This window comes from Mya arenaria, chromosome 13 (assembly GCF_026914265.1).
Source record: "Mya arenaria isolate MELC-2E11 chromosome 13, ASM2691426v1".
In the NCBI taxonomy this organism is placed as follows: Eukaryota; Metazoa; Mollusca; class Bivalvia; order Myida; family Myidae; genus Mya; species Mya arenaria.
Window position 1 is genome coordinate 29,484,822 of NC_069134.1, and position 22,943 is coordinate 29,507,764.

General features: G+C 35.9%; 3 protein-coding genes across 5 annotated transcripts; 1 reads left to right on the forward strand and 2 right to left on the reverse strand.

The window, feature by feature from the left end:
* The first annotated feature begins 119 nt into the window (after nt 1–119).
* Nucleotides 120–18,219, forward strand: LOC128214125 (cyanocobalamin reductase / alkylcobalamin dealkylase-like). Of its 2 annotated transcripts, XM_052920401.1 has the most exons (5): nt 120–323; nt 670–806; nt 979–1,173; nt 9,132–9,287; nt 17,196–18,219. In XM_052920401.1, the coding sequence occupies exons 2-5, from the start codon at nt 708–710 to the stop codon at nt 17,493–17,495; spliced, it is 750 nt and encodes a 249-aa protein (XP_052776361.1). In that variant the 5' UTR covers nt 120–323; nt 670–707; the 3' UTR covers nt 17,496–18,219. The 2 variants fall into 2 exon arrangements, with proteins under 2 accessions (XP_052776361.1, XP_052776362.1); XM_052920402.1 differs by lacking the exon at nt 120–323 and having other exon boundaries at nt 649–806.
* On the reverse strand, nt 10,617–15,334 carry LOC128214123 (DNA ligase 1-like). 2 transcript variants are annotated; one of them, XM_052920399.1, is made up of 2 exons: nt 13,245–15,334; nt 10,617–12,608 (listed from the first exon to the last, which is right to left on the reverse strand). In XM_052920399.1, exon 2 carries the CDS (start codon nt 12,070–12,072, stop codon nt 11,098–11,100), a length of 975 nt encoding a protein of 324 aa, XP_052776359.1. In that variant the 5' UTR covers nt 12,073–12,608; nt 13,245–15,334; the 3' UTR covers nt 10,617–11,097. Both variants share the same exon structure in this region, with proteins under 2 accessions (XP_052776359.1, XP_052776360.1).
* Nucleotides 18,220–20,405: 2,186 nt separating the features above from the next.
* On the reverse strand, nt 20,406–21,757 carry LOC128213141 (keratin, type II cytoskeletal 1-like). Its single transcript, XM_052918677.1, has 3 exons — nt 21,567–21,757; nt 20,806–21,044; nt 20,406–20,493 (listed from the first exon to the last, which is right to left on the reverse strand). Exons 1-2 carry the CDS (start codon nt 21,754–21,756, stop codon nt 20,818–20,820), a joined length of 417 nt encoding a protein of 138 aa, XP_052774637.1. The 5' UTR covers nt 21,757; the 3' UTR covers nt 20,406–20,493; nt 20,806–20,817.
* Between the last annotated feature and the right edge of the window lie 1,186 nt (nt 21,758–22,943).

Here is a 22,943-nt window from a genome sequence, read left to right on the forward strand (position 1 = left end):
GTGCTCCTGCCGGGACCCGGAGTATAAACTACTAACACCACCAGGGTTACATTATGTCAGTGCACTATGCTCCAACAACCTAAAATGACTGACAATCTTAACGTACGGAGCTCTCGCCGAATGGGCAAGGGCCGAGTGCGAATATGAATAAGCTTACACACTCTGTGTAGTGGTGAGGTCTGGATGTAGATGTTTCTATCACTTAATGATAAAAATACATCCATCATGATCTATGTACAACGAAACGCTCTTGAAATATTAAAAAAACAACAACAACAAAACAGTCAATTCAATTAAATATGTATTATAAAAATGATACATTTAAAACACTAATACAAAAGGAACCTAGTAAATATATATATAAATAATATATAATATATATAAACATCAGAAAAACTTCAATAATATTGTTTTCCTTCTTTGTCTTTAATAGTCAGCAATTGGTCAGCAAATCTCTAATTCTATATCGTCAGCTAATTGGTCAGCACTTTAGCACGATCCCTTTGCAGTAAAAAAAAAACGATGTTATTCTCAAGTTTCGACGCTAATCAGTTTTATGCTTCTGCCTATTTGTCTAGGAGTAACATGACACTGTAGATGTAGTCGTATCGCTGTCGGCGTGGTGTCAGCTGACAATACTAGGTACTCCATTCAATCACGAAATTAATACCGTCCGCAATTTACTTCCGCCTTTGCATAAATTTGACATGGAGAAAGAAATACGTAAAGAATCTTTGAATTCTGATGTAATTGACAAAATCAACGATTTTTTCTCAAGTAAAGGATTGGAGTCCTATCCATTTAAGGTACGCTGTGAGTTTTAAATTTTCTCATGTACATTGAAGATTTTTTATAGCACAATATTAGCACTTTTTCGGACATGGTTCAATGTTCGGACAATAAATATTAACATAAATTAATGATCAATGTATCGTACACTATTAATTCATATTAAATGTGTTATTTGATCCAATGTAGATCGGCTGGTACAATGAAGTTGTGGATGAAAACTTCAAATTTCCATATAAAGAAGATACCTTGGCTGTGGTAATAATCAGCACACCTTCGATGTTTGAAGCTGGGTTGTTGCCTTATATTTTACGCGAGGAGTGTCCTGGTGGAGGTGATATGCTGGACAATTACTTAAAAGGGGAATTCGCTAAAATTCAAGAGGTATATTTACTTACATTATTATGCCCCCCTTCGAAGAAAAGGGGTATATTGCTTTGCACATGTCCGTAGGTTGGTCGGTTAGCCGTCGGTAGACCAAAGCTTGTCTGAGTGATAACTCAACAATTCCTTGACCAACATTTCCTTGACGTATGGTCATCAAACTTGACATGAAGATATGGCCTGACCAGAAGATGACCCCTATTGATTTTGGGGGTCATCAGGTCAAAGGTCAAGGTCACAGTGACCTTAACTGGTAAAAGGATGATAATGACGTTGCGCTCATAAAGCGTCATATTTTTTTAGTTTACCAACAAACATTGACACATGGCGCGTAATCAACTGCATATATTATGATTGACATAAATAAATAGAAAAAAATAATTATTAATTATTTAAAAAAACACACATTCAAAGTAATCCGGTTCATTAATTGTTCACCTTCCTATGCAAATCTTTGCAGAAATGTTATTGAATAACGCATATGTTTTTCTCTCTTGTCCTCTCATAGCAATTGATGCACCCATCTGGCACAAAAAATTTGCACGCCTAAATCTTCTCTTAAAACCAATTGGACTTCTGTACCCTGTCCCGACTATGCTTGCTACGTGCTGTCAAACGGCGATCCCCTCTGATGACGTTCTTCACCGATGTCGAGAACATTGTGCCTCTTGTCTTTTTCTGTCCCTTTTCCTTATCGTCTTCTATGGAATATCATTGTTCTCTTAAATGTTAATGCCAGTTAAATACTAATGAACGGCACATGTTGCTTCATTTCCACCTCGGCCATCATTATTATAATCTGTGTCCGTGTTTTCCGCAATTCAACGCAAAACTTTATCGTCTCGCGCTTATTCTAAGTCCGATGACAAGATGTTGTATCCCAGACTGTGCTTGTAATCAAGTCAGAATATTACAACTTTTAAACGGAAATGACGTCAGAAATTTGAAAAGTATATTTGTATGAAGTCAGCGTTTAATATGACGTAATTTTTTGGCGGAATTTCATAGAAAAACATGGGAGAAAAGCATGTTGTAAGAGATACATAAAACGTTTGTGAACGTACATTTTAGACGGTGCGCCGACCGTCCGTTCCTGTTATCTAAGAACCCATAATTTTTCAATACTCAAAAATTTTACAGATCTAAATTTCATACCGTCTAGTATGCAGAATACTTCAAATAAGATGTGCATGAATTTTAAAATGATTTAGACGAAAAATATAGGAAATATGTAAGAAGTCCATGTAATTCTGGATCACCCCTCATATGATCATCAAACTTGACATGGAGGCTGTGTCTGACCAGAAGATGACCCTATTGATTTTAGGGGTCATCAGATCAAGGTCACAGTGACCTTGAATGATGAAGGGTTGTCAAATTAGTAATTTGACAATGCTTGAACCCATGGCCCTCAATCTTGACTTGTTGGTTGGGTCTGACCAGTAGATGACCCCTATTGATTTTGGGGTTCATCGGGCCAAAGGTCAAGGTCACAATGACCTTTAACACGAAAAAGTTAAAAAAAGCTTCTCCCAGTGATATCTCAACAAAGTCTCGACCTATGATCATCAACCTTGACAAGGGGGTTGGGCATGACCTTTTTAATTTTAGGGGTCAAAGGTCAAGGTCACAGTGACATTGAATGAAAATGCTTGTGCGATAACTTGACACTGCCTGCACCCATGGCCCTAAAACTTGACTTGGAGGTTTGTAGCATTGTAGAAACGTTGTCTTTTGGCTATATTTAGACTGTTAATTAATTATTCCTCGCTTCAAATGTCACCACAAAAAAGGTTTCAAGAAATAATGCTTCACTATCTTCAGAACTATTTAAAGACCGATTTGACTATTAACATAATCTGAATCATTGCGCGCATATCCATGACAACCACAAAATATCACATATCCAATTTCACTACACACAAAAGAGTTCCAGCAAAATATACATTTTTACTTAATTTTGTTCAGTTGAGGTGTGGGAAAAAGTATCTTCCATAGCTGCTCGTATAAGATAGATTCATCCCAACCCTTGTGCAGGGTGTTTTGGGGAAAATCGGTAAACCTCGTTTCTGTAAAACACCCTATGCTCGGGTCAGGATGAATCTTTCTTACACTCTCGGCCATGGAAGATACTTGTAGTCTAGTCTACTGCGAATGAGGATGTTATTTTATATTAGTTTCTTTTCCTTTTTAAAAGACCTAAAATGGCTGAAATATCAATCCTTGGGGTGTAAATATCTATTGCAATAAATCATAACAAATAATATTTCATACTGATCTCTGAATGTGATGAAAATCTATGATTTCTGTAATCAATTATCCCCTAAACTTTACATCACATAGTTTATTATGAAGTTGAAAATGAACCAGTACAGAATTTTTTTATTTTTTTAGCTCACCTGTCACGTAGTGACAAGGTGAGCTTTTGTGATCACTCTTCGTCCGTCGTCCGTCCGTCCGTCCGTCCGTCCGTCCGTCCGTCCGTCCGTTCACAATTGCTTGTGAACACAATAGAGGTCACAATTTTGACCTAATCTTTATGAAACTTGGTCAGACTGATCATCTCTATAAAATCTAGGGTAAGTTCGATATTGGGTCATCTGGGGTCAAAAACTAGGTCACTAGGTCAATTAGTAGAAAAACCTTGTGAACACAATAGAGGTCACAATTTTAGCCTAATCTCAATGCAACTTGGTCAGAATGGTCATCTCTATAAAATCCAGGTCAATAACTAGGTCACTAGGTCAATTAGTAGAAAAATCTTGTGAACACAATAGAGGTCACAATTTTAGCCTAATCTCAATGCAAATTGGTCAGAATGATCATCGCTGTAAAATGTAGGTCAAGTTTGATATTGGGTCATTCACGGTCAATAACTAGGTCACTAGGTCAATTAGTACAAAAACCTTGTGAACAAAATAAAGGTCACAATTTTAGGCTAATCTTTATGCAACTTGGTCAGAATGATCATCTCTATAAAATCTGGGTCAAGTTCGATATTGGGTCATACACAGTCAATAACTAGGTCACTAGGTCAATTATTAGAAAAACCTTGTGAACAAAATAGAGGTCACAATTTTAGCCTTATCTTAATGAAACTTGGTCAGAATGATCATCTTAACATAAGCTAGGTCAAGTTCCATATTGGGTCAACCCAGGTCAAAAACTAGGTCACTAGGTCAATTAGTAGAAAAACCTTGTGAACACAATAGAGGTCACAATTTTAGCCTAATCTCAATGCAACTTGGTCAGAATGATCATCTCTATAAAATGTAGGTCAAGTTCGATATTGGGTCATCCGCGGTCAACAACTAGGTCACTAGGTCAATTAGTACAAAAACCTTGTGAACACAATAGAGGTCACAATTTTAGCCTAATCTCAATGCAAGTTGGTCAGAATAATCATCTCTATAAAATCTAGGTCAAGTTCGATATTGGGTCATCCGCAGTCAATAACTAGGTCACTAGGTCAATTATTAGAAAAACCTTGTGAACACAACAGAGGTCACAATTTTGACCTAATCTTTATGAAACTTGGTCAGAATGATCATCTCTATGAAATCTAGGTCAAGTTCGATATTGGGTCATCTGGGGTCAAAAACTAGGTCAGTAGGTCAATTAGTAGAAATACCTTGTGAACACATTAGAGGTCACAATTTTAGCCTAATCTCAATGCAACATGGTCAGAATGATCATCTCTATAAAATTTAGGTCAAGTTCGATATTGGGTCATCCGCGGTCAATAACTAGGTCACTAGGTCAATTAGTAGAAAAACTTTGTGAACACAATAGAGGTCACAATTTTAGCCTAATCTCAATGCAACTTGGTCAGAATGATCATCGCTATAAAATGTAGGTCAAGTTTGATATTGGGTCATTCACGGTCAATAACTAGGTCACTAGGTCAATTAGTACAAAAACCTTGTGAACACAATAGAGGTCACAATTTTAGCCTAATCTCAATGCAACTTGGTCAGAATGATCATCTCTATAAAATCTAGGTCAAGTTCGATATTGGGTCATCTGCGGTCAATAACTAGGTCACTAGGTCAATTAGTACAAAAACCTTGTGAACACAATAGAGGTCACAATTTTGGGCTAATCTTAATGCAACTTGGTCAGAATGATCATCTCTATAAAATCTGGGTCAAGTTCGATATTGGGTCATCCGCAGTCAATAACTAGGTCACTAGGTCAATTATTAGAAAAACCTTGTGAACAAAATAGAGGTCACAATTTTAGCCTTATCTTAATGAAACTTGGTCAGAATGATCATCTTAACATAAGCTAGGTCAAGTTCCATATTGGGTCAACCCAGGTCAAAAACTAGGTCACTAGGTCAATTAGTAGAAAAACCTTGTGAACACAATAGAGGTTACAATTTTAGGCTTAACTCAATTCAACTTGGTCAGAATGATCATCTCTAGAAAAATATAGGTCAAGTTCGATATTGGGTCATTCGCGGTCAATAACTAGGTCACTAGGTCAATTAGTATAAAAACCTTGTGAACACAATAGAGGTCACAACTTAAGCCTAATCTAAATGTAACTTGGTCAGAATGATCATCTCTATAAAATCTAGGTCAAGTTCGATATTGGGTCATTCGCAGTCAATAACTAGGTCACTAGGTCAGATATTAGAAAAACCTTATGAACACAATAGAGGTCACAATTTTAGCCTAATCTTTATGAAACTTGGTCAGACTGATCATCTTTATAAAATCTAGGTCAAGTTCCACATTGGGTCATCCGCGGTCAATAACTAGGTCACTAGGTCAGATAGTAAAAAAACCTTGTGAACACAATAGAGGTCACAATTTTAGCCTAATCTTAATGAAACTTGGTCAGAATGATCATCTTAACATAAGCTAGGTCAAGTTCCTATTGGGTCAACCCAGGTCAAAAACTAGGTCACTAGGTAAATTAGTAGAAAAACCTTGTGAACACAATAGAGGTCACAATTTTTATGATAATAGGTCAGAATGTTCACTTTATTTAGCAAAGCTACAGGTGAGCGATACAGGGCCATCATGGCCCTCTTTTTTAAATATATATTTTGTTTTACTTTTGATTGGGATTTTTTTCTAACAAGCAACATAGAAGTTAAAAAATACCATTTTTATAATGTCTGGTCACGGTGGATATTATTGGCAACTGATAAGCCCCACCTAATCTGGACGCTGATTGGTCAGTCGAGTATCGACCAGCTAGTCGCATCATGTTAATTGTTGTAACGCAATAAAAATAAAAATGATGGGGTAAAAGACACTTGAAGAACTCATTTATAATATGAGATACCCAATTTGTTGAGTAATACTCAAATACATTGGAAAACTTATCTGTAACTTTGTAAAGTGATGTTCCAATGATAGATTATAATCAAAAATTGATAGGTTGGGCCTAAAATAGGCGACAATCAATTGTATTTGGTCATAACCCATCATTGATTCAATCAGCGAGTTGTTTCTTTTCTTCCTCTCATTATTTGCATTCAGTTAATTACTGCCATTTTTCTCCTTTGAGTTCATTTCAAAGTATACCTCATATTTGTGGTTTAAAAGTGACTTTTAAAACATGTTACTGTTTACTTCAAACCATGTAAGAATTTAGTTTTCACATTTTTCTGAAGGAAAATTTTCTTGTAAAACGTATAGAATTTTCCACTGCTTTTTGTACTTGTTAATGACTGATTATTCAAAAAAATTATATCATTCTTTGTGATTATTTTACCAATGTATTAAAACAACACTAAATGTAAGACAAAACCTAAAGCCTGTGGTATCATGTTCTGTAATAATAACTTGTTAACACTAAAGAATAAAGAATAGTTGCGTCCTGAATAAATAATGTAATGTATACAAAGAAATGTACACACAATATTGTACAGGAACATTGGTGCTTAAAACTGGTGCATAAACAGTTTGTACTGTATCTGTATGCCTTAAATATATGATGACCAAAGATAATTAAATAATGATTCAATCGATTAATAATCGATCATTGATCGATCATAAACTGATTATCGATAGTAATTTTTCTGTCCAATTCCTAACACTAATTTCTACCTGAGTCATACATTACACACAATTAATCACAATGAACAAATGCAAATATACTTGCTTTTATGTTTTACCATGCTCCATGCATTTTTTATGCACCCCCTTCGAAGAAGAGGGGTATATTGCTTTGCACATGTTGGTCAGTCGGTTGGTAGGTCGGTCCGTTGGTAGACCAAAGCTTGTCCGAATGATATCTCAACAATATCTGAATGAATGGTCATCAAACTTGACATGAAGGTTGGGACTGACCAGTAGATGACCCCTATTGATTTTAGGGCTCATCAGGTCAAAGGTCAAGGTCAGAGTAACCTTTATTGGTTTAAGAATTTAAAAGCTTGTCCGAGTGATTACTCAACAATGCCTGGACCTATGGTCATCAAACTTAATATGGAAGTTGGGCCTGACCAGTAGATGACACTTATTGTTTTTTGGGGGTCATCGGGCTAAAAGTCAAGGTCACAGTGACCTTGAATGGTAAAAGATTGTCTGAGTGATAACTCGACAATGCCTGCACCCATGGCTCTCAAACTTGACTTAGAGGTTGGGCCTGACCAGTAGATGACCCCTTTTGACTTTAAGGGTCATTGGGACAAATGTCAAAGCCATAGTGACCTTGAATGATAAAAGGTTGTTGGAGTGATAACTCAACAATGCCTGCACCCATGGCCCTCAAGCTTAACTTGGATGTTGGGCCCGACCAGTAGATGACCCATTTTGATTTTTAAGGTCAAAGTGACCTTGAATGCAAACTCCACAATTACTGGACCTATTGTCATCAAACTTGACATGGAGGTTAGGCCTGACCAGTAGATGACCCGTATTGATGTTAGGGTCAATGGGCCAAAGGTCAAGGTTACAGTAACCTTTTATGTAAAAAAAGTTGAAAAAATCTTCTCCCAATGATATCTCAACAATGCCTGAACCTATGATCATCAAACTTGACATGGAAGTTGGGCCTGACCAGTAGATGACCTTTATTGATCCGGTCAAAGGTCAAGGTGACAGTGACCTTGAATGCGAAATGTTGTTCGAGTGATAACTATGCAAAGTCTGCACCCATGGCCCTCAAACTTGACTTGGGGTGGCGTCTGACCTGTAGATGACCCCTTATGATTTTAGGGGTCATCTGGTCAAAGGTCAAGGTCACAGTCGCCTTGATAGAAAAAAGCTTGTCTGTGTGATAACTTGACAATGCCTTCATCCATGGCCTTCAAACTTGACTGGGGGTTGCCTCTGACCTGTAGATGACTCCTTATGATTTTAGGGGTCATCTGGTCAAAGGTCAAGGTCACAGTGACCTTGATAAAAAGAAAGCTTATCTGTGTGATAACTTGACAATGCCTGCTCCCATGGCCCTCAAACATGACATGTAGGTTTTTGGTGACCAGCTGATGACTCCTATGGATTTTGAGGTCATATAGTCAAAGGTCATTGTCATAACACACTCTATCCTCACACTTTGAATGGTCATAATCTTAAAACTGCCTAAACGGCATCCAATGTCAGTGGCAAATCAGCTGTCATTTCGGTAGGATGTAACTATAAATACACAGTTTTTAAACACTACAGTTGAAACTCGTTATGTCCAAGTCGTCAAGACCTAGGAAAAAATCTCCGATATAAAGAACATTTAACATACCCGAAATACAAAAAATAGCACTTAACCGAACACAATTAAGTCGATATATATCTGATGTTTACATCCGTAATTGAATGGTCTTTTTATACATGTATATTTCCATCGTGAAAGCAGCAAACTTATTATTGAAAATAAAATGAGATATTTGTGTCAAATTCGACTTATCCGGAAATTCAAGATATCATATGTAGACAAAGTGAGTTTGGACTGTATATGTATTTCTACTATAAAACATATTATATATGTAGAGTTATTTTCAGATTTTCCCTCAGCATGACATTGAAGCCATCCATGATTTCGAACTTCACCCCAGTCATCGACCGAAGGTTCTAGTTCAAACAGCTGGACATGTTGCTGGGGCTGCCTACTACTATCAACGTAAAGATGTACAGCCAGACCCTTGGGGCGAAGAAACGGTACAATTGCATTTTTATTCTTTTTCTTTTGGCGTATTTCTACGTAAAGGTGTACGAGGGTCATTTTAGCAAATAATTATATAGTATAATTTCCTGTTACAATTCTGTTACTTATTTCTTCATAAATAAAAACACATATTGCAAAGACTTACAATTTTGTATATAAATGAATATCAGTGGTCAAACTAGGTCTAAATAGTAGGGATGGCAACGAGTAGTAAAATTAATACTCGAGTACTTGGACGATCGTTCGATCGAGTACTCAGGTACTCGATTACTCGGAAAAATTGAATATATGTTCGCAAAGACAAGACTGTGTATACATGTATTGTTAATGACGGATATTGTGCGTTGGTCGTATTATTGGTCATTTTCACCTTTAAAGTAAACTTTCATTACGTATATTAACAAAAAATGATATTAAAAGAAAACAAATGTTGTTTCATGCATTTAATTTGTCTTATTCGTTTCATTTTATACAAGTATGCACTGCAGAAATGAACAACAACCAGAATTACAATGAACGAAAATTCATAGCATACATAAAAATAGTGAACAAAATTCAGTATGAAGTTCAGTTGTTCACTCTACAATTATTATTTTTTTAAATGATAGTTTTTCGTCCATTGTTTGGTGAAAGGTCTCTAATTGGTATACAATATATTGTGTAGGTAAAAGTACCGCTATCAAAACTTCACTAATTGACATCAGTGCTAATTTGAAATAGGGGTCTTTTGTTGACAGTTTGCAACTATCACAACAACTGTCAACTAATTGATTGAGGTCAATTGTGTACACAGCAGGGATTAGAGGGACCGTAAATTGTCCTCTTGGCAACTAACCAGATCTGATATTTTGTCTGTAAATCGTGTATTTGGTGATTTTTATAGAATTTTTTTAATTTTTCCGAGTACTCGAGTAGTGATTTGGTACTCGAGTACTCGGACGTTCGATCGAGTACTCGGGTACTCGTTGCCATCCCTTCTAAATAGCAAGTGGGTGCACCTTTCTGCCGTTTTCCAGCACCCTGCTCGGCTAAAACACGGTATTTGTCCACCTAAGTGTCTCACCAAGGTGGAAAAATGAACTTCCATGCAGGGCCATGAAATTTTGTCCATTTTTAGTTTAAAGTTTCAGTCAGTGGAAATGATATTTGTTTTCCTACAGTCGCTTTTATAAATTTATTTTTTTGGCGACTTTTACATACAGGTCAGTGTAAGGTAACAGACACTACAACAGGCATATAACAACAAAGATTTTAATGGAAACAAGTCTGTATTATTCAGGTTAACACAGAAAACTAACAATTAGAATGTTAACAAACAAATGCATAAAATCTCTGCTTGAGATAAGCATAAAAAAAACATATTTCATCCCAGTTGCGATGAACTCTAAAAATTGACAAAAATGATCACACAACTTTAACTGTAACTTTTAAAGTTTGTAGAACCAAGTGCCCCAAGCACATTGTTTTTCTAAAATAAACACTTTTCCTATCAAGTATAGTCAGTTTCTGCTGTTTATATCAATAGAACATATTTTTTGTATGAGATAGAAATAGACTGCACTACGGTTACGGACTCTACACATTGTAAGAACCAACACATGCTCAACATTTTCTATTTAAAATACACATGTTTGTGTATTTTCAACAGATTAACTTTAACTTTGCTGAGTTCCTGTGTATTGAATTTAAAATGACCTCTTTCATTGACAAGTTCAGGAGCTTCTAGCTTTGAAATGATATGTTCTGTTGGCTCCTGAGAAACGTCTGACTTCTCAGGCCACACATATGCGTTTCCAGCTTTCTTCATATATTTAAGCCCATATTCTGTTTCAGATTTACGCAGCGCTTTACTTTGTCATATTTCTTTATTTCAATGCTATCCCATTGATACCATGACACCATCCCATCTCTGTTCTTTTCTTCCATAGTCGCCAAATACTTTTGAAGGCCTTGTACTCCACATTTTTCACAATTTCTTGACACACATTTTAAATATGGCTCTTGTTCATAGCTGCAGAATGTTGCATCACTCAGACTCTTCTTATCAATCTTAATGTCTTCTGTCATGTCAGTCTCTTTTACAACTCGTTTCAATGTTGTAAGTGCTTCTACTTTCAGGGCTACATTACAACAAGTCTGGCACAGGCATGACCGTCTGCTTGTCTCGGACACTTTCTTTACATTAACTGGTTTTAGTTTGCTGAATGATGTAAGTCCTATTTTATGATTGGGGTTTCTTGTTTTGTATAACTTGTGTGCTTCTTCTAGTGTCATTGTCATCACATGTTTCTGTAGTGTTTCTTTCATACCAGTCTGAGTTTTGATTCTAACAACATCACGTTTGGATGGCACCTCTCTGCTAATTTCAGCACTCAGGTAGAACTCTTTCACTGATTGTTTCACATGATCACTTATCACATCACATCTTGTTTTTCTCTGTTTCTTTTTCCACCATTCATTTCTCATCTTCCTTGTCTTGTAAGACACATTGAAATATTTACTAACTGTGATCTTTTTGTATTTCCTTAGTACTGATTCACGTATTACATCATATGCATGTTTCTTTTCTCTGTCTTTTCGAACACCAATGTTTACTTCGGAAATACTTTCTTTCAAGGATTTCACTATAGCATCTGCTACTTCAAGTTTCTTCTTACAAGCTGGTGTCATTGTTACTCCTTGGTCAGAAAGTACTTTGGATGTTGAAGGTGACTCAATAAGCTTCTTTAAAATGGCGGCTTTCTTCTTTGGTGTCCTAGGCAGAATGCCTTTCACCATTTGCGCTCGTCTGTATACTGTTGCACGGGATAAGTTACTTTTGTTCTGTCTGCTTTCTCCATGACTGTCATTTTCATCAACTGTGTTAACAATTGGAATTGTAGGAGACTTAAGTTTAATTCACATTCTCCAGGCTTGTGTTCGCTTCACAGCTTTTTTCTTTTTTTCTTCCAGAGCCGGTTTCTTACTCTTTTTAACACCAGGATCTTCAGAAGAACATGTTGTTTTCATCTTTTTTCTCTGTCTGTATCTTTTCATTTCTTCAGCTTTTTTCTTTCTTAAGGAGGCTTTTAATTCAGGATCTGAATTGGCCATGAGTTTCACTTTCATTCGAGCTTCCTTCTTTCTTTCTGTGTCTTTCTTTTTGATTTCAGAATATTTTGTGGAGTTTTCTGTTTTCTGACGCATTCTCCATGCCTTGACTTTCAGCCTGTTTTTCTCCTTTTGCTTCTTTTCTATGTCTTCATTCTTTTCAGCATTCATTTCAGCATTTTTTTCAAGTTTCCGGGATCGCAGTGATGATTTTCGGCTCTCTTCTGTAAAAAGACATTCTGAATATTAATTAACCTTAAACGGTTGGGTTCAATGTATACCTTAGAATATTAATATATATGGTATATAAATCTTCATATAAAGACAGGTTTTGTGAAAAGAAAAACCTCAAAAGGTATAAATGTCCCTATATGGTTCAATTGTATTGTTTCTGTTCATAAAAATGTTTTTGAACATACTTACAGTAGACTTAGAAACAAGTGGCCGTATTTTGTAGAGTCTGTAACCTGAGTACAAGTACAAATCAAATATTACTTAAGCTTCAATTCTGTACATTTAACAAGTATCCACTGTGTCTGTGATCTGTATATTATAACACTGATTGTATTCATTGGCATACACGCCAATCTTTATGTAAAAATATTTCATCTCGGCTCCGTAATAGGCTACACAAAATGAAATTGTGTGTCATACTGTCATAGGATTTCCATTAAACAACCTGTTAAGACCATTTTAGTTTGTTATATGTTGGGCATGGCAATTTCAACAAATAAGCATCACAACATGTGCATTTCATGTGGACAATTGCATTAATTCAGGGCATCATGTACAGACATATGGTTTTGGTTACGGACCCTACGTAACATAGCATGGAATGTTTAGATAAGGATAATACATACCTAGAGCATCACTGGAACCAACACCTTTAGTGTTTTCCATTTGAAAGGACTTCTTGCTGGAATCTGACCGACTATTACCCAAAATAAGCCATTTTCTTAGCTGATTCCATCATTACAGCTGGACTGTTGTATTTCTTAGAAAGGCGGTTGTTTTGGATGATGCAATAATTCATCATAAATATTGTTGCATCAGCCGTTTTATTGGTATTTTCCAATAGTTAAAAGATGATGCAATAAAAAAATTGCTTTTACCATGAAAAAATATAAGGAAATATGCTATTGAAAACAATGGAAATTTCAAATCAAAATTTGAAGGCAGATTTTGTAGTGTCCGTAACATTAAATATGTAAAAAAATGCAACTTAAAATCAAAATATTCCAAAAATATTTCAGCCATTAAACATACTCATACAGAGGTTTTTATTTGTGGAATGCCACATTTCTGTCATTAATACATATGTAGATACAAACCCATGGTTACGGACTCTACAGATTTTTTAACCCTGAAAATCTTACAGGTGAACCTCCTTCTTTTTAAGAATGTGAATCATGAATGCCCAAAGCAACAAAAAATTGGAAGTTTGATTAATAATCAGTCTTACAAAACAGTTATCACTTGTAAATGGGTGAATTTTCAATGTTTTTCATGCATATAACAAGGGATACTTATTGTGATTTTGAAAAATTGGCAAAAGCACCACTTTATGTTAATAAGTCATATTTTCTGTAATAATTTGTCTATTTTCTTGATTTACCCACCAAAATTTAGCACTTGAAATTTTCTATAAGCTGAGGTAATGCATTTTTTCCAAATCATCATGCAAAATAGATATATAACAGTTTGAATATATAAAAAAATCAAATGAGACAGCATAACGCTTGAAAATGGCCATTTTTGGGATATGTTTTTTGCTGTTACTCGAATACAAATTGATATTTTCACTTGAAATTTGGAGGCCAGCAGGAGTGGACTAGGTTACATGCTTTGGCTGCAAAGAATTAAGTTTGAAATCACACACTTTCCTTCAATCTATGTATAACAACCAAAAAATATAAAATGGACAAATACCGTGTTTTAGCCGTGCTGCCATTTACAGGATTCGACATTTAGGTAAAGATACCAGCTAAGGTTTTTATAACAAACAATTACTATTGAATGTAGTTACAACACATACACAAAATGAATTACACATTGGCCCTTAAAAGTGCCCCCATTAAGGCTCATTCAATGCACATTAAAAGTGCCTGTTTTGACCAGCACCCTACCCTTGTCAAATCCTGGCTGGAGCACTGAATATATATCTGGAAGTAGGATTGTTATTGGTCCGAGATAAAATATATAGTCTTTATACATAGTAATGTATTATTTTAACAAATAAGGGAAGATATCCTGTCTTGATAACTCCTTAGAATGTGTAGCGTAGTGGTCTTTCTTACTTAAGGTATAGCAAGGTTTAAAAAAGGGCAGGGTACTGTAAAAGGGGAGGGTGCTGCTAAAAGGGCAGGGTACTATAAAAAGGGCAGGGTACTGCTAAAAGAGCAGGGTACTGTAAAAAGGGCAGGGTACTGCAAAAAGGGCAGGATGCTGCTAAAAGGGCAGGGTATTGTAAAAAGGGCAGGGTGTTGATAAAAGGGCAGGATGCTGCTAAAAGGGCAGGGTACTGCAAAACGGACAGGGTACTGTAAAAAGGACAGGGTTCTGTAGAAATGGCAGGGTACTGCTTAAACGGACAGCGTACTGTAAAAAGGGCAGGGTACTGTAAAAAGGACAGTGTGCTGTTAAAAGGGCAGGGTACTGTAAAAAGGGCAGGGTACTGCTAAAAGAGCAGGGTACTGTAAAAAGGGCAGGGTACTGCAAAAAGGGCAGGATGCTGCTAAAAGGGCAGGGTATTGTAAAAAGGGCAGGGTGTTGATAAAAGGGCAGGATGCTGCTAAAAGGGCAGGGTACTGCAAAACGGACAGGGTACTGTAAAAAGGACAGGGCTCTGTAGAAATGGCAGGGTACTGCTTAAACGGACAGCGTACTGTAAAAAGGGCAGGGTACTGTAAAAAGGACAGTGTGCTGTTAAAAGGGCAGGGTACTGTAAAAAGGGCAGGGTACTGCTATAAGAGCAGGGTACTGTAAAAAGGGCAGGGTACTGCAAAAAGGGCAGGATGCTGCTAAAAGGGCAGGGTATTGTAAAAAGGGCAGGGTGTTGATAAAAGGGCAGGATGCTGCTAAAAGGGCAGGGTACTGCAAAACGGACAGGGTACTGTAAAAAGGACAGGGTTCTGTAGAAATGGCAGGGTACTGCTTAAACGGACAGCGTACTGTAAAAAGGGCAGGGTACTGTAAAAAGGACAGTGTGCTGTTAAAAGGGCAGGGTACTGCAAAAATGGAGGGTACTGCAAAAATGGAGGGTTCTGCAAAAATGGAGGGTACTGCAAAAATGGAGCAAAAATGGAGGGTACTGCAAAAATGGAGCAAAAATGGCAGGGTACTGCAAAACGGACAGGGTACCGTAAAAAGGACAGGGTTCTGTAGAAATGGCAGGGTACTGCTTAAACGGACAGGGTACTGTAAAAAGGACAGGGTTCTGTAGAAATGGCAGGGTACTGCTTAAACGGACAGGGTACTGTAAAAAGGACAGGGTTCTGTAGAAATGGCAGGGTACTGCTTAAACGGACAGGGTACTGTAAAAAGGGCAGGGTACTGTAAAAAGGACAGGGTGCTGTTAAAAGGGCAGGGTACTGCAAAAATGGAGGGTACTGCAAAAATGGAGCAAAAATGGAGGGTACTGCAAAAGGGGCTATAGAGATTTTAAATATTATAATTGACAACAATGTTAGAAATGTGCTGTTGAAGTTGTTGTGTTTTCAACTGCCAGATAAATTACAGTTTGCATTTATTTATAGTCGTAAAATAAGCTTCTAAACAAAACAAAGGAGATACTTTATTATCTAAAGCATTCAATTCTTAAAGACAGAAGTATGCATGAGCTGGTCTCACTAATTAAATGTACCGAAATGGCCAGTTTGAGCGTTTGTCATGTATGGTGTTTTGTCTAAGGTAAAAACCTTCCGAATACCATCTTCAATGGTGCCTTAGATGATGTATTTGAATTTATCTATCTATGGAAAAATGCATTTTCTTTTCTTGTCTGTTTTGGTGATCACTAACCATACTCACATGCACCCAGGCCAGGAATCAAACCCAGGTCACCTTAGTGAGAAGCGAGTGTGCTAAACACTAGGCTAACCAGACAAATACTTGTTTACCCATTGATATCTCTGAAATGCAAGCATTTTTGGGGAAACAGCCATTGTCCTATCAGTACTACAGAAAAAATACAAGTGTCCACTTTAGGCTACCATACATGTAGTTTGTATATACATGAGGACTTTTAATTCTTATCACACAATTGTAACATAACTTTTCAAAAACAACAATATAAGTAAAGTAGTATTAATTGATGTATATAAAATTGAAGAGTTGTAAGTTATTTCTTTGTTTCTACAACTGAATTATTTTTCTCAGTAGTTAAAAATGAGTGATGTGTCTGAGTGTAGTATATAAAAACAAATAAAAAACGTAATGTGTAAATATTATTTAACTTTTAACTGGTGCCATATAATTTTGCATAGTAAAATCAAATTTTACTATTAACAAGGGAACAAACTCAATTTTTCTTCTCCAGAAATAGTAGCTGTAGTTACGATTGTTTAAGGCCCATTAAAGTATTATCAGTAATTAGCTAGTAAGGGGAAGAACTCTTCTGAGGATATTGTAAAATATGAGATTGTGAAAATATTTTGAAGTAGCCTTTCTTAGCTGAAATGTATTACAATTCTGCACATGTTTATGTAATTGTAACCAACAAATAAATATGAATTATTTGATAGCAAAAGAATGAATGGTTTCTGAGTGATTTGATAAGTATACAGGTCCTCATGGGTTTTTTTCCACTTCAGAAAATATTTGGCGTCAGTGTACATCCAAAGTTTGGAGGGTGGTTTGCCCTACGCGGAGTCCTGATATTTAAAGACCTGCAATGTCCAGACCTTCCCAAGAAAGCTCCAGATGACATTGTTCCTACCCATGAGCTCCGAAAGGAATTGCTGGAGAGATTTAACTTCCGGTGGCAAGACTGGACATATAGAGACATTATTCTGGTGGAGGGGAAATACTCAGAACATCAGAAACTGTATTTTGAAACACCACCAAAAGACAGACCACAGCTGATACAAAAGTTGAAGAGAGAATTGAAATGAAAAGATACTCTTGCTTATTTCTCAATGCAATGTACTTTGTAGATAGCATACCTACTACACTAACTACAGCCTTGCAGGCACCCCTTGATATATCTAATATGGTATAGGAGTTTGTTTTACTAGATGTTTTAAGTTCATCATCCATCCTTTATCAGAATTGAGAGCTTTTAACTCCAGACGTTTGTACGTTTACAAGGATTGAAAATTAATTTCGGATGTGGTGTTGCGTGATTGGTTGATTGACATTTTCGTGTGATGTTATCAAATGTATCCTTAACAGGTCAACATATCCACCACTTTTGTTAATGTCCCGATGGCCGTGTGGTCTAGCCGGCTGTTTTTTACTCTCTCCTTTTTTTACTTTACCAGTGTGGGGCCGAACCCCTCTGAAACCAAAATATATATTTATGCTATCACTTTATTTTTACTGTAGTTACGATATCATAGAATAAAGTAATGATAAAACAAGTGTTTTCAGATACATAACCGGAAAAACTAATTTTTGGTCCAAAAACATGAGCGAGTCTGTTTAACCTAGCTGTGATCATGAAATCTTTCATACTCAAACAGACCCTGGCTTTTGTGTAGGATTGACAGATATCAGATCTAAGAACCCTTACTAACATTTAATTTGAATCCATTTTCCATATGTGTGCATTAATATTTATGTTTTTATTATCATGGAATGTTAACAAAAAAATTTTAAAGTAAAATGTATTTATTTGTTTTTGTCCTTGTACAAATGCAAGCTGGGCGCACAGCCCAAAGGCTCGTGGATCTGGATCACGTTCTGCTATCACATGGTAAATACAATCAAAAAACTTTTAGAGAAACTCTTCATTAAAAAACAACAACTTTAACACATTCTCTCTAAAGTGGTGAACACTCATGGAATATAATCAAAGCACTGAAAGCACTTGAATATCAGTTCTACATTAACAGTACCAAGGTTGCAGGGCTCCAGTTAAAGGACGTTTGGGAATATATTACTCCCTAGAAGAAATACTCCTTCAAATTGATGCACTGGAAGTGTAAAAAATCCATATTTTTTCTTAGAAAAGTTAAAGAGCTGGAAGTTCAAAATGTCAAAACCTGGTGTCCATGTGACTTGAATGGTGACATTTCCTATCAGTCATTGTTTGTATAAAATTATGAAGTTGGGAAGATAAAGTTGATTTATTTTTATCTTTTAACATAATAGTGGAAAAAATTGCTGTGTTCCTGAGACTTAAACTCCCAAATTTGAGTGAAAAGTTCCAAAATACATGGCAATGAAGTTTTATACTTCAAGTTACAACTCTCAATACGGTCCTTGTGCTTCTATCTGCACCTTGTGCTCCTTAGTTGAAGTGACTCTCTTATTCAAAATCAATACATACACGTGTATAACAGACAAATTTTGAGTGATGCACCTTTAACTTCTGACTAAATAATGTATTTATAGAGAAGGTGAATTACTGATAGCAAGGTTGTAACCGTGTCTATAATAGCTGTAAAACGCAAAAATATTGAAGATTTTGTGAATGCTAAAAGATTTACGGTTATCTACTACAGTATAGTCTCTTAAGGCAGAAATACCGTGTTTTTGTACATTTCTGTCAAATTAAACTCGGTATCCTACATATGAACCATTATTTTTGACATTTATTCATCCTTTTCGGTATATCAAAAAAAAGTGTGGTCAATCATATTTGGGAGTAAGAGAGCATCTTTAATATATTGCCGATTTGTTGGATTAGAGTGAGCGTGATGTAAGGTTTTAATAGACAACTATCTATTAGCAACCAATTGAACACAGCTTTCATTGAATTGTCAGCAGGTTAATTTGTACATTTAAATTATTTCACTGGTTTCACTTAATATAGTTTATGTTACTGTTCATTGCCAAAGGCTTTTGTATTGCCGATATTGCCAATAAAACTTGAAACTCGGCAAATAGTATGTATTAGGTATTTATGTATTGCTCAACGTCAAGGTACTAAGTGACAGGCCGGGTCGAACTCGTATGGATGATGGGAAAACGTAACACAAGCTTTGAATGAAAATAGTGCATAATAGTATGTATTAGGTATAAATAATTACCAATCAATAATTATTTGAGCTAACTTGGACCAAACCAATCATTTAACCAGCTATAATATATACAATTTGGTTGCTGAATGCATGATGGTTATATTCACGCTGAAGTGCAAAGTTCTTGTTGGAATGCTCGGCTCTTGTGACCACGTGGTCTTGGTGTAAAGACATGTATATTTGTGTCCATACTACTGCAGTGTAGTTCTTTAATATCGGTCCATCGTTATCATTCAATATATCTAAATTGCTCTTGAAAAGAAAATACCGCTTGAGCTATTGCTATTTGTTATTGACAGTGTTGTAGTTTGAATTTAGTGAATAGTTTAATTTAAACAGAAACTTCAATTTTCAAACGTTGCGTGTAGTTTTGACTTCTCATGGACCTCCCTTCCCCATAATGTATTCGGAGTCGAAAACACGTTTGTATTTCATTCAAATTTAGTCAATATATTTCAAAATCTCATGGACTTTCAATAAGTCGGTTTAATATACCCTGTACAACAAGGCAATATATGTGGTATATCTAACTATATATTTTTAGGTGCAAATATATTTAGGATAAAAGAAATATATTTTATATTTTATCACATGTATATGGTTGAATTTATAAAGTAATGTTTCAATGAATTGAAATATACCTTACGGACAGAAAATCCGAATGAAATTAACGGTATGGAAAACACACCCAAAACACACCTGTACTTGTGTGTTAGACGATAAGAATACAAAGCTGTATATTTCAGCGCGTATTTTGGCTGCTGAGAATATAACTGCAAGAAAGATTTTGTATAAATTCGATACTTCTTTTTACAATAACCAAAGCCAACTTCGATGCAAAATATTTATTAACGTGTTTTTTTTCTTTTTCAATACAGATAAAATAAGATGCATATCCGGTCCGGTCGTTAGTCGTTCAAAATTCCTGAAAGAAGAAAACAACACATTCTGAATATTTCGTTTGATATTCGATTACGTGGAAAGTGATGAAAATAATTCCAACTTTCACTTCAATGTATATACATTGAACCTGATGATTCATTCAGTTATTGACGTATTGGCATTTACCTCAAATGATATTTATGCATTGCTAAACCAAAACTGATGTTTGATGCATGTTTGAAAAATGAATCCCACAATGAACAGTAAGCCAACCTCTGTTAGCCAGCATGGGGGGGGGGGGGGGGTAACAAATGGCCATTTAATACATGGGTTGATAAACAAAAGGGACTCCTACCATGTTCCTCCTCTACCAGTCGTAGGCTTCACCCCAGTCGCCATGGCCACCACTGTTGTAACCACTGCCGCCATGGCCACCACTGTTGTAACTACTGCCGCTATGACCACCACTGTTGTAACCACTGCCGCTATGACCACCACTGTTGTAACTGCTGCCACCCTTGTTATGGCCGCCGTTGCCGTATCCACCCCCCATTGATCCAAACAGCACATTGATGATCAGGATGAAGACGAACACTAATAAAGCCGGAGAGCATTAATACTATTCCGCTGAGATGTCATCCCTTGATGTGTGAAAAAACACACACTCAATAACATCCACTCCATAACATACATTCGGAGCTTCTCGGCCATTTTTATCGATTTCAACCTCGGATGTATATGGACGGTTTACAATGCAATTAGATCGCGTAGTAATTTCAAATTAGCAGTTAAACTTAATGACTTAACTCTTGGTAATCTTAATTATGTTTGCAATATTACACTTCACAATTATTTTAAGCTTATAAATATATAAATGCAAGCTAACACACTACATTTAAATAATAATAGAATCAAAAAAGTACGGACTACTTCTACTGATGTACCGACATACATCCGAGGTTGTTTTCTCAGAAAATGGCCGAGGTGTTCCAAATGGAAAACATCGTGTGTATGCGGTATTGGTGATAAAGCATATTAAACATTAAACATTGTATGTCAACGTTTTCTTACGAAATACTATTTTTAAAGTTTACTTATACTGATAATGATACTTACGGAAAATGATTAGTGAGAAAAGGCTTCCGAATCCTCCACTACCTCCGCCGAACCCACTTCCACCTCCGTATCCGTAGGACATGGGGGCGTAACCATAGCTAGAGTAGCCATAGTTGCCCATGCCATAGTTGGCGCTAGTCAGAGCTGCAACGCTGAGCAGGCACAAAGCGACGAGGGCAAACACGCGCATGTTGACTAAAATGAAATGCAGAATGTTTCATCTGTTATTATGCAAAAAAAGCATTTTAAAATAACAAGAAAAAGCGTCGGAACCAACTTCTCACTCCAAAGTTGCTGAATATCGCAATGCATAAGCGCCAAATTACCTGTAGGAGAGAAACACGACAACACACATAATGATACACATGGGTTATCGCATTTTAACATTCAGCAAACATCAGTTTATTTATAACCTTAAATTAAAACTGCATGTGAAACGGTAGGTCACACGGTGTCTGAAAGTTAGATGCAACTGAATACATATGATCGAAACAAAAGAAAGCACACTTTCCGACTGGTCTTATGGTTTCCGAAAACTGTAATGTTGTGACTTTCATAATAAAATTTCCAAAATTGTGTAAAAAATCACGAATTAGAATGACAAATTTTCCCATCGGAAACATCTTTGTTGACCAAGGTATAATTAAATCGAAAACATTTCGGAACAAAGATGAGTTTATAATTAACTATAATATTTAGTAAATTAATTGCAATTTTTAAAAGATAAATACAAATGAAATCATAGTTACCTTGTTTGGTTATGATTTATCCAACGATCTCCTCCAATAATTTGGCCATATTTATACTATGTGTTTTGACGTCACAGTGCTTAAGGGCTGGGGAAATGGTTTCTACGGAAATTACACGTAATCCTTCCCATAATGTATACTTTATATAAACATATATTTATATAAATACTTAATCAATCTTAATTAGGTTTGAGGGTTTATTTAATATTTAAACTATAAAATTATATGAAATATTGAATTTTGAATGATTTTGTTTATTTCAATCGACTTAAATATTTTATTGCGGTAGATACATGATAAGAAAAGTTGCCAACACAATTATTTGAATAACGAGACATATCATAGTCATGCTAACAAAGTATATCAATGGCTTATTTCATCTTATGCCTTAGACTCATGTATTGCATTGTCTCGTTTTAAACCATTTGCACGGTTCTAGCACAAATGACGGTGGTCATCGAGTATTCCCGTTGATTATAATGCTAAATTAAGATGACTCGGTCGCCCTTATTTAATAATTCATTTGTGTTTTGTAAAATGATATGTAAATCAAATGATCTAAATTTACATTGTTGATAATGATTTAGAGTGCAATGATTTTGTTCTATGTATAATTTCAACCATTGCA

What these genes read in the sequence shown, in the direction of transcription:
- LOC128214125 (XM_052920401.1), top strand. Translation starts at nt 708, where the DNA reads ATGGAGAAAGAAATACGTAAAGAATCTTTGAATTCTGATGTAATTGAC. An exon ending in TGGAGTCCTATCCATTTAAG is followed by an intron (nt 807 to 978) that starts GTACGCTGTGAG and finishes GATCCAATGTAG; the next exon opens with ATCGGCTGGTACAATGAAGT. An exon ending in ACCCTTGGGGCGAAGAAACG is followed by an intron (nt 9,288 to 17,195) that starts GTACAATTGCAT and finishes TTTCCACTTCAG; the next exon opens with AAAATATTTGGCGTCAGTGT.
- LOC128214123 (XM_052920399.1), bottom strand. Translation starts at nt 12,072, where the DNA reads ATGGTGAAAGGCATTCTGCCTAGGACACCAAAGAAGAAAGCCGCCATT.
- LOC128213141 (XM_052918677.1), bottom strand. Translation starts at nt 21,756, where the DNA reads ATGCGCGTGTTTGCCCTCGTCGCTTTGTGCCTGCTCAGCGTTGCAGCT. An exon ending in TTTCTCACTAATCATTTTCC is followed by an intron (nt 21,045 to 21,566) that starts GTAAGTATCATT and finishes CGGCTTTATTAG; the next exon opens with TGTTCGTCTTCATCCTGATC.